At 43.3% G+C, this 14,764-nt stretch overlaps 1 protein-coding gene across 1 annotated transcript in view; it reads right to left on the reverse strand.

Moving 5' to 3' along the window:
• Positions 1–7,321: 7,321 nt before the first annotated feature.
• STRIP2 (striatin interacting protein 2) overlaps positions 7,322–14,764 on the reverse strand; it is a 68,110-nt gene continuing 60,667 nt past the window's right edge. Inside the window, exons 20-21 of the mRNA XM_074942739.1 lie at positions 12,237–12,441; positions 7,322–9,556 (exon numbers count right to left, since the gene is read on the reverse strand). Coding sequence (XP_074798840.1) covers positions 9,306–9,556; positions 12,237–12,441 — 456 coding nt within the window. The 3' untranslated portion in view covers positions 7,322–9,305. The remainder of the gene's footprint in view (positions 9,557–12,236; positions 12,442–14,764) is intronic.

Genomic DNA, 14,764 nt, shown 5'->3' on the forward strand with positions numbered 1-14,764 from the left:
GATTTTGACCCTATTGGACAGGGAGGAAGGGAAGGATTAAACCTTGCAAATAAAAGCCACAGGTTAACCCTAAAATACCAAAACCCCAAGAAAGTTGTTAAACTAAAAGCCTATGTTAAGGAAGACCCTGAGGTCAAGAAAAAGCTACAAAGGTTCAAAAAGGATATTGAACAAGCTGACCTAAAGAATGATTTGTCTAAACCAAAGGCTTGGCATGACAAAAATAATTGTAAATGTACCCTTGTGATAAAATTGATGTTATTGCTAATCATAGAATATCAGGGTTGGGAGGGACCTCAGGAGGTCATCTAGTCCAACCCCCTGCTCAAAGCAGGACCAATCCCCAACTAAATCATCCATGTAACTAACTTGTTGCTGATACCAAGAACTGTAAAAATGTACAATGTGCATGGTTTTTTGGAAAAACCCTTGAACATGTTGGGGGTGATACATAAGAACTCATGTTGTAAAAACCTTCATGGTTATACTGTTTCGTTACATGACAACACACACTATGTTAGAAGGCCTGGTGATACTGAAACCTGACATTTCACAGTTAGTGCCAGTATCTAATCTTGAAATTGTACACAACAGAAAAACCACTACAAACTTGAACAGCTGTGCACAAAGGGAAACTGAGGTACAACACCTCACAGCCTTCATGGCTGAATGCTAGAGTAAATGTTCTTTAAAAAACATTAATGGCTATGTTAAGTTAACACATAGACCAAACCCTGGAATTGCTAAAGTCTTTCACAAGGTATGGGCTAAGTTTCTGGCTGGGGCATGCATCAATCATTTGGCCTTACAAAGAATTCAATGTAAACACAGCTCATATCAATGTTGGAAGATCCTTAAGGTGTATCCAGGAGCTCTAATTTCACCCTTCCACACCAATCTCATGTTGGGGGTGTGACGCACGGCTAGAAAGGGTTAAACATCCTGCAAAATGAATAACGCACAGAAGACATGTGGGGAAATAATGTTTATGTTTTTGTGTATTTACATATATATGAGTAGGGTGGACAATGTAATCAACCGTCCCTGTCTATGCTGTATTCTGATAATTCAGAGGTCAAAAGAACATCTTATGTAAATGAATTGTAAACATGGGATGTGATAAATGTGGCGGAGGAGCGGGGGAAAGGTCCCTTTTATGGACACCCAGCCAGCCAGTTAGCTGTAAAATCCCTCTTGGTAGCTGTTCTCTGCTTGTTTTACCTGTAAAGGGTTAACAAAGTCCCCCAGGTAAAGAAAAGGGCACCTGACCAAAAGAGCCAATGGGAAAGCTAGAACTTTTTAAAATTGGGAAAGCAGCTTTTCCCTTTGTGTCTGTGTTGTTCTTCGGAGAGCGGAGACACAGAGCAGCAATGCTGCAAGCAGCTTTAAGCCAGGTATGATCATAAATCATCAGATCATACCTAGAACTACTTATCTGGAACTCCCAAATGTGTTTAGAAAGACACAATTAGGGTTATTTCTGTTTATTTCTTATGGCTAATGGACACCTCTGTGCTAACCCCAGATGCTTTTGTTTGCTTGTAACCTTTAAGCTGAACCCCCAAGAAAGCTATTTTGGGTGCTTAATTTTTGGAATTGCTCTTTTAAAATCTAGCAAAAGCCTAAGTTCCAGATGTATTTTCTTTTTTGTTTTTAATAAAATTTACCTTTTTAAAGAACAGGATTGAATTTTTGGTGTCCTAAGAGGTTTGTGCATGTTCTTTGATTAGCTAGTAGCAACAGCTAATTTCCTTTGTTTTCTTTCTCAGCTGTTCCTCGGGGGAGGGGGGGGAGGGTGAAAGGGCTTGAGGGTACCTCACAGGGAGGAATTCCCAAGTGCTCCTTCCTGGGTCCAAGGGGATTTTTTGCATTTGGGTGGTGGCAGCGTTTACCAAGACAAGGTCAGAGAAAAGCTGCAACCTTGGGAGTTTAATACAAGCCTAGAGTGGCAACTATGAATTTTTAAAATTCTTGCAGGCCCCCCACCTTCTGCACTCGAAGTGCCAGAGTGGGGATTCAGCCTTGACATGGGATATCTCAGTATTCATCTCTCTTTGAAATGTATTGTGAATGGTGGAGGAACAAGCAAATGGCCTTATGTTAATTCATATAGCTAAGTACCAGTGACGGACCTCCTTCAAAGTCATCCTGATTACCTTTTGTTCCCTGAGGAATTCCAACTTGTCAAAAGACATGAAATTGTATAAAAGATCCTTGGGTCCTGATTCTGTCATCTCAGATCTGCTAAAACTTCATCAGGGGACATTTGAGTCACAAGACTGAGGTCCCAGTTATGTTGGTATGTCCTGAATATGAGATTTGGACATTGGACTATGACCTATGAACTGAATTCTAAAGGAACTCTTTGCAACTACAAAGTTCACCATCTCTGCTGTGAATCTGAATGTCAGTGAATTGAACCCATGTCTGTCTGTATCTTTTAACCATGCTCTCTCTTTTGTTTTTTAATAAATTTTAGTTTAGTTAATAAGAATTGGCTGTAGTGTGTATTTGCGTAAGATGTGAAACATTCATTAACCTGTGAGGTAACGTGTCCAATCCTTTGGGATTGGTAGAACCTTTTCTTTTATGTGATGAAATAAGATTTACAGAAATGTTCATCATATTTGATGTGGGTACCTGGATGGAGGCCTGAGGCTGGATCACTTCAAGGGTAGCCACTGAATGCATCCGATGAAGTGAGCTGTAGCTCACGAAAGCTTATGCTCAAATAAATTTGTTAGTCTCTAAAGGTGCCACAAGTACTCCTTTTCTTTTTGCCAATACAGACTAACATGGCTGCTACTCTGAAACCTGTTCAAGGGTACTGTGTTGTTTGGACTTCTGAGTAACCAGTAAGGTAATAAAGAAGCTGTTTTATGCTGGCTTGGTGAATCTAAGTATTGGAATATCCACCAGCTTTTTGGGGTTTGGCTGCCCCATTCTTTGCAGTTCACCCTAACTGAGTGACCATAGTTGGCTTCCCACTAGGACCCCGGTCACAGCCTCATTAAAGGAACTTCCTCATCATGAAACAAACTCTTTTGAACCACCACCTCCTTGCAGTATGTGTAGTGGAAGCACTGGCTCTATTGTTTTCTACTACTCTTACAGAAGTAACCTTACCAATTATGGGCAGCGTGAGCAAGACTTTTCTGGACAGGCATCAGTTAATCTTCTGTTCAGATACCACTAGGGAAAGCCTTTGGGTTATTACACTGTTCGAATTTTTAGCATCCATTTGCATTTGTAATATATAGATTCCCTTTTCAACCAGCTATTCTCTTTTCGTTACCATCTCAGCCTTATAAGCATTCTGTAAAGCACAGGTATTATTATGCAGTATCTGTAGGTTGTCCATAGAGCTAGTTTCCTACCCTTAATATGATTTTCAACCCATCCTCCCCAGCTTCCCAAAAACAAGCCAGTTATTCTGAAATCATACATAGCGCATTTCATCCTGGGTTAGAATTTTTGTGGCAAGTATTGAAAAAAATTTAAGTTAAGGTGTTTAAAATTCTTCCTATTGACTTTCTGAAAAAATTTCTCACACTTTTTTGGCTCACTGTTATATCTCTAAAAGTGGCTTGGCCTAAGAACTACAAATTTATTTCTTGGCTTTGGTAAGAACTGCCTCTTAGTAGAGGTGGTCAATGAGGGAATTTAAAAGATAACAGCTTTCTAACAAACTCCCCCCACCTCATAGAGGTAATCAGGTAATGGTTTATATCCCTATTCTGAAACCCATTTAAGTAGAAGACACAGGAAATCTAGTGGGTGCTATGTGGAAGTTCAGGCCAGGAAACAAAAAGAAAGTGGAAAGATGATGTTTAGGGAGTAGTGATTTTGGATGACATGTACTACTGTAGGAAAGGGACACAAGATAAAAATTATGAGCCAAATATAGAAGTCTTTACTCAAGCTTCACTTCGGCCAGCCCTCAATCTTTAGACTTATCCGCAATGGAGAGGAAAAGACTAGGAGTTCCACAGGTTGACTGTGTGTTGTGTGAAAAAATACTTCCTTTTGTTTGTTTTAAACCTGCTGCCTATTAATTTCATTTGGTGGCCCCTAGTTCTTGTGTTATGAGAAGGAGTAAATAACACTTCCTTATTTACTTTCTCCACACCAGTCATGATTTTATAGACCTCTATCATATCCCCCCTTAGTCATCTCTTTTCCAAGATGAAAAGTCCCAGTCTTATTACTCTCTCCTCATATGGAAGCCATTCCATACCCCTAATCATTTTTGTTGCCCTTTCCTGAACCTTTTCCAAGTCCAGTATATCTTTTTTGAGATGGGGCAACCACATCTGCATGCAGTATTCAAGATGTGGGAGTACTGTGGATTTATATAGAGGCAATATGATATTTTCTGTTTTAACTTCATGGCTTGCTTCAACATTTAGGGTGAGAATTTGCTATTTATATCCAATCTATGTAGTATATTAAGCTTAGGTTGTGTGTTTTGTTTATTTGCTAGGTAGGTAATCTACTTTGATCTGGTTGCTATCCCTTATAATCACTTAAAATCTATCTTTTGTAGTTCATAAATTTGTTTTTGCTTTGTCTAAAACCAGTGTGTGTGTAAATCACAATTTGGGGCAGGTGTTATAAATTTCCTCTCCACATTGAGGGAGAGGGCAAATTTCATGAGCTTACGCTGTACAGTTCTCTGTGCAGCACAAGATGGTATAATTTTGGGTTTACACTCCAGAGGGAGGTGTGCACTGAGTTGCTGGGCAGTTTCTTAGCTGTAGCCTCCCTGTGCAGAGCTGATCACAGCATCTGTATGTAACTGGAGCTGGGTGTGTCGCTACCTGTGTGTGTGCTGGTAAAAGCGCAGGCTGGAGCCTGGGAAAGGGCTTGGCAGGTTGGTCACAGAAGTACATTGTAAAGGGCGCCCAGGCTGGTGGGTCATGGGGGCTCAGTGGTACTCCAGTTCCAGGTGGCACGCCGAGGGAACCAGTCACACCCTACACAACTCCTTTTTGTGTCAGCATCTCTATAATTATAACACTGAAATCTCAGATTTAAATAGTTGAAATCATGAAATTTACAATTTTTAAAATCCTATGATCGTGAAATTGATCAAAATGGGTAGGGCCCTAAACATGAATCAGGATTAATTTTACTTACAAATTGCTGGGGGGCTCCCGCTGTCAGTCCGCTCCAGGGCTGACAGAGGGAGTCCCTTCTCGCCGGGTGGGTTGACAGGAAGAGCCCAGGCCGCTGCAAGGAGAGGCTCCGGCTATCAGCCAGCCCCAGTTGGTGTTCCTACTGTCCCTGAGAAATCTCCCCAGCTGTCAACCTTACTGATCTCTTATGGCAAGTCTTAAGTAAAGAATGTGACAGTTTGGGGAATATACAGTGTCAGCTTGTGAATTTTTTGTTTTTACAAATCATTTATTATTGTAACCTCCACTGTGGATTTGATTAGAACTTATAACAGGAACTTAACACTCAAAGAGCAGACTACATCTGGGAAGCTGCAACAACACAGGCCCACCACCATGCAATAGTTCCACCCTGGTAGAACAATGGGAGTTTCTACCAGCAGAACCATTGACTTTTAGTGCCTCTCCTCTTCCCAGCAGCCCATGGGGGAAAGAGTGGAAAATCACCAGCAGAAAAAAAATAAACAGAAAAGGTGCCAGAGGCCGCTTTTAAAAGGGACATGCTCCCTGTGCTGTTAAAGAGTATAAGAAGTTCCCTTGCAGTGCCTGGGTTCTTTGCTTTAATTGCCACATAGCTCCCAAGGGATCAAACTGTAGTCCACAACTAGCTGGGAGAAGATGCAAGTGGCTGGTAGCACAGCTCTGCAGCAGGGAGGCGATAAGCCTTTCATTCACCATCTAAGGGTCAGGAACCAAAACTGAAAGCAATATTGAGGTAAGGAGGTACCAGCAATTTAGATTTTTCAATATACTCCATCCCCTTCTTATTACAATTAATACCTGGGCTTTTAAGAGCACCATTGCACATTAAAAGGTATCTTAATTCATCGTTCCACAATGCCTAATGTGGGTGAGAGAGCTTGCATTGTGCCTTGTGATGTGCATTTTTTGTTGTTGTTGAACTGTGTACTTCAGCACCAAAAGCCTAACTGGTACTTCAAAACAAATTCTCCTCTCTTCCTCTTATTACATACTTCAAAACAAAATCTGAGAGAAGAAAGTTGCTTGGAATCTGCAAAACAAATGATACAACAGCTAACCTCAGAAATGAGAGACTGAAATGGATACACAAATAATTCATGTTTCCTTCCTGCCCATGTCCAAAAATCATATCTAACAAACTTCACTTTCAGGAGCACATCTCCTGCCACAGTCAGAAGTGAGTTCTCAGTATCCCAGCAAAACAGATATTGTCCACAGGCTTGTGATCAGAATTAGCTACACATCGATGCTTGTTATTTTAAATTTATAGAAAGGTTTTACCACTGACCTTTTGACAATCACTTTTTCCCCCCCTGTGCGGGGGAAGGTCAGAATGAAGGGAAGTCTGAGTGATTAGAAGCCTTCCAGTCATAACCATAAATAGCACCAACTATGGGTTTGTGCCTTCCTGTTGGAGTTTGAAGACAAGGTGTGGCACTTTTAATGTGCACGTTTTCCTTCCCGCTGACTGTGGAAAAGACTGCCTCTATAAAAAGAGCCACCAAACAAGTCAGTCAATACTTATAGGCTGAAGGTACAGAAACAGTGGAGTGTGGATTAAGTTCAAACTATAGGACCCTGTCAGTCATGTAGCAGTACCTACATTTCACTTCTACTCACACTCACCTGAGGTACTTACATGGCCCTTATTACCATGGTATCTGAGCACTTCCATCTTTAGTTTATTTATCTTCATAACACCCCAGTGAGGTAGAGAAATACCATTATCCCACTTTTTACAAATTAGTAACTGAAGAACAGAGAAAGGTCAAGGTCACATGGGAAGTCCAGGCAGACCCAGGTTCAACCAGAGGCCCAGGCTAGCACCCTGACCATTGGATCTATAGCAAATTTCCAGTTACCAATATGCCACCATCTTATTATTTAATGTTGGGAGAATTCTTATTTTCAAGGCACAGACACTGGACGGCTACCTAATTTAAATAATTCTATTATTTTCCAGCTCCTTTGTTTGTTTGGTCTGCTTAGAAACATCAGAATAAAACATCCACGATCCCATGATGTAGCATAAGGCCTGCACAGCGTTGGGAGATCTGAAGCAGAGAGATAAGAGTTCAGGTAGCTGAGGGGAGGACTGAACAAGCCTTGAATTTTTACAAAGAATATTAGAAACTTTTCTTCCGACACCTTAATTTGAGGAAATGCACACGCCGGAGAAGTCACTCTGCTTTATTTTTCACACAATGTGTTTAAGAAGTGAACAGATTTACTATTGCCATTTCTTTGAAAAATGCCTTATCATACAAACCACATTAAGAACCATTCTCAGCCTCATTCCGTTGTAATGAACACCGATGCTGGCGTAACAAATACTTGTGGCCTTATCTCATGTGCCCTTGAGATGCGGCTAGCACGACTACCGTCTAAATGATGAAGTTTTGCCTGCAATATACTAACAAGTGCTGCTTCTACAAAAGCTGAATTCCTTTGTTCAGGAAGGACAAACAAGAAGGTAAAACCCAAGATTGTTCTAAGGCCTTCGCTGTCCAGTACTGATGGGAAAACTCACAGCACATAGGCACTGCCACTATACCTTCAATGTTGCTTTTATGTCTCTCTCTCGCAAGGTCTCCTACTGACTGTCATGGGTTTTACAGTGCATACGCCATGCCAAGAGCCAAATCTCATTCAGTGGTTTAGCAACTGACTTTAATATACTGGACAAATGATTTTGTTCTAACACATAAGCGACTCTTGGTTGTTATATCCATGCAACACAGGCTTAAGCGAAGGTAGACTATACCTGAACATTTATACTAAGCCCTAAACTTTCCAAGTTGTAGAAGTCTCACACCGAAATTCTCACACACCACCACAAAGCTATAGGCTATGCAGTTCACTATTCTTTTCCCTCAGCCCAGAAATGCTATGCACGCGTGCGCGCACACACACACACACACACACACACACACACACACACACACACCATTTTACGCTAGAGCACAAAGAATAGCCCCCCAACACCAAACAAATTCCTGTCTCTCAAAAAGTCAGGAGGGTCACTTTCAGCAAGACATTTTACAAGGCAACAGGAAGAGCTAAGTAGAAATTTAACAGGTTACAGTAATTGCACTTCATAAAAACGGCCCTGCTGCCCTCTCTTCTCTGGAAGGAGAAGAACAAATCATTGTAAATTAACTGGGCACCTACAATAGACGAGAAAGAATCTCTTACGTGGCACCTTTTTGCAGTTTAGGTTGGTAACGTCTAGTCAAATAAGTCCAGACTCACTGAAATATTAAGTAGAGCAGACCTCAGTCTGTCTAACTCCTTTACGGCTAGGACTTGTACATCATAGATACCTTACTGTTCATTTTACTTCAATACAAAGTTAAATGAATGTAGTGAGGGAGGAAAGTGCTGGATTCACAGGTGTAGTGAAAGATGCCACACTGCCAGCTCTGGAAACCAAAGTCCAGAGGTTTGGTTATACAACGCAAGCAGCAGTGAGGGTCCACCTCTAGAGGCAAAAAGGTAGTTTAGTTTCCATTGGCTTATTCAGTCTGTAGCCTCTGCTGAGATGGTCAAATATCGCCAGTTATTGTTCACTTTCAATCTTTTGAGGTATTACGTGTCTAATCTAGGTGTTAATATGGTAGCGGGATGTCTAATCATCTCTCAGGCGACGTTCCAAGTTGAATCAGTGAAACATTTCTAGTGCATTAGGCACAATGCAGGGCAGTCAGGCAAGGCAAAGACCTTTCACAGTATAGAAACGTAGCAAGCTTATCATACATGAACAACGCTAAGAAAGAAGTTAAGATACTCCGAGCCAGATTCTGATTTCCATTATCCTGGTGTAAACCTGGAGTAAACTCCTCTGATGTCGGTCGAGTTTCTCTAGACTGTCACCAGTGTAACATCAGAATTTGGCCCTCAACCTCTACGTGCAGGTCTGTTTACATTAGATGGTCTCTAAAAGATTGGAGGAAAGGGAAGGTCTCTAAAAGATAGGGCCACCACACTTTAGGGTGTCTGAATAGTTATAAAAAGTCAATTCTGATAAGGGAGATTTTTAGCCAGACTTCAGAACCCCCCAGTCAGAGAGTGACCTCTCCTTTCCCCAGGAAGTAGCATCTCAGAGCTTTACTGTGACAGTGTTTGGTTCAGGTAATCCTGTCATTGTCACTGAAAATGTAGCAACTCTTCCCAGCGGATTGGCTGAGAAAACACCTCTCTTTCTAGCCAGAGTTCATATGAGTAATGGAAATCTTCAGGGAGCTCCAGCCGTTGCCCCAGCACACTCTGCAAGCAATTGTCCACCGGTGCAAACTCTGAGTCCTGGGATTTATCATATCTCCGGCTATTAAAGGCTTCAATGTTGGCTCTTAGTGTGCATTCTTCAGCTTGGAAATCCCATGGTCTGGCATCAATATCTGCATTTGATAAGAAACACCACCCCCACAAGAGTATGAGAAAATCATTCCTTTTTTCTGACGTGGGATGAGGTTTTAACAGAAGTAAAGGATTGTGACCTCATCACACAGTCATATGCCCATGATGGTCAGATTCACAACAGTCGCTGCAAGAGCTTATTCCAAACCAGTTCATAGTATGTATATATATTTCATACACAAATCTCCTATATTAACATAATGCTACAGTTGCAAAGCATTCAAAAATTAGGCAGTAGCAGAATTAAGGTTAACTGTACAACCATAATTCTTCCCCTCTCTGTATGCATTATATTACACTTTTAATTAATTACATGAGCACATCATATTTTTCCATAGGACCCCACCATTTTTGCTGAAAATTGCCAAAGAAAACCTTTGGCCTGAGAAACAGACAAAGCATGGAAAATTTAACATTAAGTAAAATATGGCAAATGTATAACTCACTGTAAATCATGGCTGTTAATGGGAAGCAAGTATAGGTGTTTGATATTACATGGCTGAAATATGGTTATTACATCCAGCCAATAATTCCCATTCAGTAGTGTCATTCAGTCCCCCTGAAGTCCATTTCTATATGAAATAGTCACTCACATTATAAAGATACAGTGAATTCACTGGTTTAAGGGGGAAAAGGTTTGATTGAGTGAGCTCAATGGCAACCCAGACATACATAGAATAAAAATAAACCCTCCCAGGGGAAAACAAGTCCAGGGCTGGTCTCTGAAAGCCTGAGCATTTCCAAAGTAGTCTGACAGACTGTCCAGATCAAGATGTGATGTCTGCTGAGTACTGAGCCATGTTAAGTATCACATTATGTTGTTGCTTAAATCTCCTTTCCTGGGGGAATTTGGGATTCTGGCAAAATGCCATTTTCCATTAGATTCTTATGTCAGAGTAAACCATGGTGCAAGAGAGGAGCAAAATGTGGGGCAGAGAGGGGGACCCTAGTGCCAAAGTGCAGCACCCAGCATAAGAGAAACACATACTACGCAGAAAGATCCAACCACAACCTCCTACAAGTCATCCTCGCTCTAGCCCAGTGGTGGGCAATCTGCAGTCCATCAGGGTAATCTGATTGCAGCCCGTCGCTTCCCACAGCTTCCACTGGCCGGGAACGGTGAACTGCGGCCACTGAGAGCTGCGGGGGGCTGTGCCTGCGGGCGGTCAACGTCAGCAATGTCAGCTGCAGGTTGCCCCCACTGCTCTAGCCTCACCATCTTTTCTTTGCACTAGTTGTAAAAATCATCCTTCATTTCTGTGTTTCCAGCTCATTATTCTGAACAGTGGCTGGTAAATTAGTTTTTTAAAAAATGGCGAGACCTTGTTTTAAGAAAAAAAAACAAACAAAAACTGTAGGTGTTCTGCTTCTTCTGTCTGTGAGCGTTGAGTGCCTAAAACTCTCCCGACAGCCAAAAGCGTGAAGTAGCTGCGCACCATCTGCAGGACAAAGCATTCCTGCTACTGTCTTCACTCACTTCAAGAAGCAAAGAGCAAGTGGAGGAAAACAGTTTTATGGTAAATAATTCAAAAGGGACACATGTCAAAATTAAAAAAAAAAAACACATTAAGCTTTTGTGTCGTGTGTTTCCTTTTCGGATTTCACTAAACTCCACAGTGAAACGAGATTAATGAGTTCTATCTTTGATTCTCCTGAATCAGCACAACATATATGTTAGGGCTCTCAAAAGCAAAGGGTGAAGGCTTAAATCATTAACAAATCATTTTAATTGAAATTAAACTCCCTAAAGTGTTTTTATGTATAGCCAATTTCTCCTACTCATTTAACCTACTCCTCCCTCAAAACTTAAGTACGGGGTTTTGATAGTGTCCCATTCATATGAATTTCTTAGAAAGTTGCAGTGTCACCTGGCCCTTGGCTTAATCCTCATTAGGTGATATAAGTAGCATGGACACAATACAAGTTTTAAGGCCAGGTTGTCAAGGCAAAGAAATGTGTTTAGATCCTTCCTTCCTCTTTAACCAAGCCTGGGATTCAGATTACCCTACTGAATTAACCACAAAGCAAGGGCACTGAGTGTGTAGTCAGCTGCATCCCATGGATTAATGCATCACTGTAGTTGTCAGAATCCTTCTCACAGCTGTTATTGTAGAAAATACGGAGGGCAAAAAGATGGAAACTATATCCCAGGGGTGGCAGATATGCAGCCCACAGGCCAAAACACAAGCTTGCACAATGTAGCCTGTAGCAACCCTCACCTTTAGTTTAGAGATGTGACCTGCAAGCCCTACTAGTCAGATTTTCACACACTGGCCACATTTACACCCACAGACTTGATGCGATTACAGGCACAGCCAGTTACTTGATGTACAAAATGACCTCAACTGCACACAACATTGCACCTGCAGTTTTTACATTTGCAAAGTAGCAGCTGCAAATGGAGGCCGAGTTGAGGTAGTGCTGAAACAAGTCCTACAGATCCCAGCTGATAATGCTCTGAGTACTCACGTGATGGGAGGTTGGATGCAATCTGTGTTATCTTAAGCAAATCAGATGTGGTCTTAAGGCTTCTGACCAGCTACCAGGGCAGCCCTCAGCCAGACCAAGTTTGTAGGGTCCTGATGGATCAGCAGGTCAAACTAAATGCGCAGTAGCATCAACCAAGAACCCAGAGACGGTGTTTTCTCCAGGGATACTCACCGTTGCCATAAGCCCAGTCATCATTCATGCGGTGACGCACTTTCTGGTAAATGGCAGACATCGTTTTCATGTTGCTCTTTCTCCACTGGCGCCCAAGGTACTTGGTCTGGATCTTCAAGAGTTTCAGCACATACAGCTGCATCATGGCCTGCTTCACTTTCAGAGCGCGTTTCAGGATCGGGGCGGATTTAAAAACCACCAGCATCTACCAAATCACCAACAAAAATGTTGTCAGCACATTCCCAAGTTCTTTGCCGCTCTGACACCCTGATGGCAAACATAGTACAAAACACAGAGAAACTGAATAGGGACGTTCAGCAGAGCAGGTAAATTGTGGAGGGTGGGTAATAAACTTTTCTAACTATCCTTTTGCAGAGGAGGGTTTCTGTAAGGGAACTGACTCCTAGATTAATATAACTTTAATATGGACCAACGTGGGGGGAAGTAAAACTGGCAGCACAGCAGATCTTAAGAGTATTCAAAACAATTGGCCAGCCTGAACCCCCAGCAGGGGCATTCACTGTGACTCTTTTTGGGGCACGATAATCTAGACTTACTGAGCTCCACTCCCTTCTCTCCTCATCTTCCTCTGCTTCTCCTCAAAAAAACTTATGTGATCCCATCCACCACTAGGGCGCCTCCTCCTGGTGGCTCTGGGGATTAGCGCCTTCCAGGTCTGACGCCCCCTTCTGCTGCTCCTTCATGTGCCCTGCCACATATCTCTGTTTGCGACTCAGAGTACGCCCTCTTCATGGCTTGGCCCTCCAGCCAGGTCACGACAGTTCTCCCCTTCCGGGGCATCAAGGTCCTATCAGACGACTGGCCCAGGCAGTCTTCTGCTCCACTGCCCAGTCTGTGTTGCTCCCCCAAGTAGCTGCTAGGGGACCTTGATCAACCCTCTACTCCGGGTTCCATTCCAGGAACCCTATGCCTAGCAACCGTAGTCTGCTTTCTCCCTGACCCTGTTGCTCTTTCCCTGCACTCCTCCTTACATTTTCTGACTCCCGACCCTGGGTTTACCAGCCCAAACTCCCCCGCTCCCAGGGAGTAATGGAAGATCACTTAACTGCATATCCCCAACCGCGTCTCCCAGGGAGTGACTACAGACTACTTCCCCTGCAGCCCCTTTCTGCTGCCAACTTCCTGCTCCGACTGCATGTTCGCTCTTCCCTGCCCTTTCCTCCCTAACGGAGCCATACGTAACGTTCTAGGCACAATCTCCCAGTTTCTTCTTGTGTCAACATCTCACATTCTAGTTACAGAAACTCCTCGCTTAACGTTGTAGTTATGTTCCTGAAAAATGCTACTTTAAGCAAAATGATCTAAAGTGAATTCAATTTCCCCATAAGAATTCATGTAAATAGGGGGGTCAGGGAAATTTTTTAATATATAACACACACACAGTATAAGTTTTAAACAAACAATTGAATACTCTACACAGCAATGATGATTGGGAAGCTTGGTTGAGGTGGTGGAGTCAGAGGGTGAGATGGTTCCCAGGGAATGCCTTACTGCTAAATGATGAATAGCACTAGGCTGAGCCCTCAAGGGTTAACACAGTGTTGTTACTGTAGCCTCACACTCTACAAGGCAGCACGAATGGAGGGAGGGGAGACAGCATGGCAGAGAGAGACAGAGACACACACACTGTGTGTGAGAGAGAGAGATGTGCTTTGCCCCTTTAAGTACGCTGACCCCACTCTAGGTACATTTCCTTTTTAAGTAGATCAACAAGTTGAGAGAGCAGCTGCTGGCAGCAAGCTCCCTCGGTCCTGAGCCCTGTCATGTCCTGTCCCCCCACCCCATTCTGTGAAGATGGCTAAATGGGGTAAAGGAGCGGGGGCAGAGGTGAAAGTAAGCTGGTACGGTCAGGTATGGCATACCGGCAAGAGCTGGTATGCTGGACCGGACCGGCTTCCCCAGGCCAGCGATTTAAAGGGCCTGGGGATTCAAAGGCCCTGCCCCTTCCGGTTGAGGCCCTGCCCCCTGCTCAGGACTCCAGCGTGCCGGTAAGTCCTTTAAGTTACTTTCACCCCTGAGTGGGGGGGACAGGAGCGGGGGGAGGGGGACACCTCTGACATTAGCACCCCTGCTCCCCTTTCCCCACCCCCGCACAGCAAGTAGGAGGCTCCTGGGAGCGGCTCCAAGGCAGAGGGCAGGAGCAGTACACAGCAGTGGGGGAAGGGAGAGCTGAACTGCCAGCAATTGATAGCCTTCTGCGTGGCTGCCGCACAGGGAACTTAGGGGAGCCGACAGGGGGGCTGCTGGTCCACCCTGGTTTCAAACCCCCCATCAGCTCCAACGGGCTGCTCTTTCTGCTAGCAGTGGGCAAAGCAGGTGGCTGCCAAACAACTTTATAAGGGAGGATCGCGCAACTTTAAACGAGCATGTTCCCTAATTGATGAGCAACGAAACAATGTTAACTGGGATGACTTTAAGTGAGGAGTTACTGTAGTTTAAATGTTTTCTTGCCAAGGGCAAGATCCAGGGAGAGAAATTAGCTTCATCATCCTAATCGGATAGCAAGC

The sequence above is a fragment of the Natator depressus genome, chromosome 1 (assembly GCF_965152275.1).
Source record: "Natator depressus isolate rNatDep1 chromosome 1, rNatDep2.hap1, whole genome shotgun sequence".
Lineage (NCBI taxonomy): Eukaryota > Metazoa > Chordata > Testudines > Cheloniidae > Natator > Natator depressus.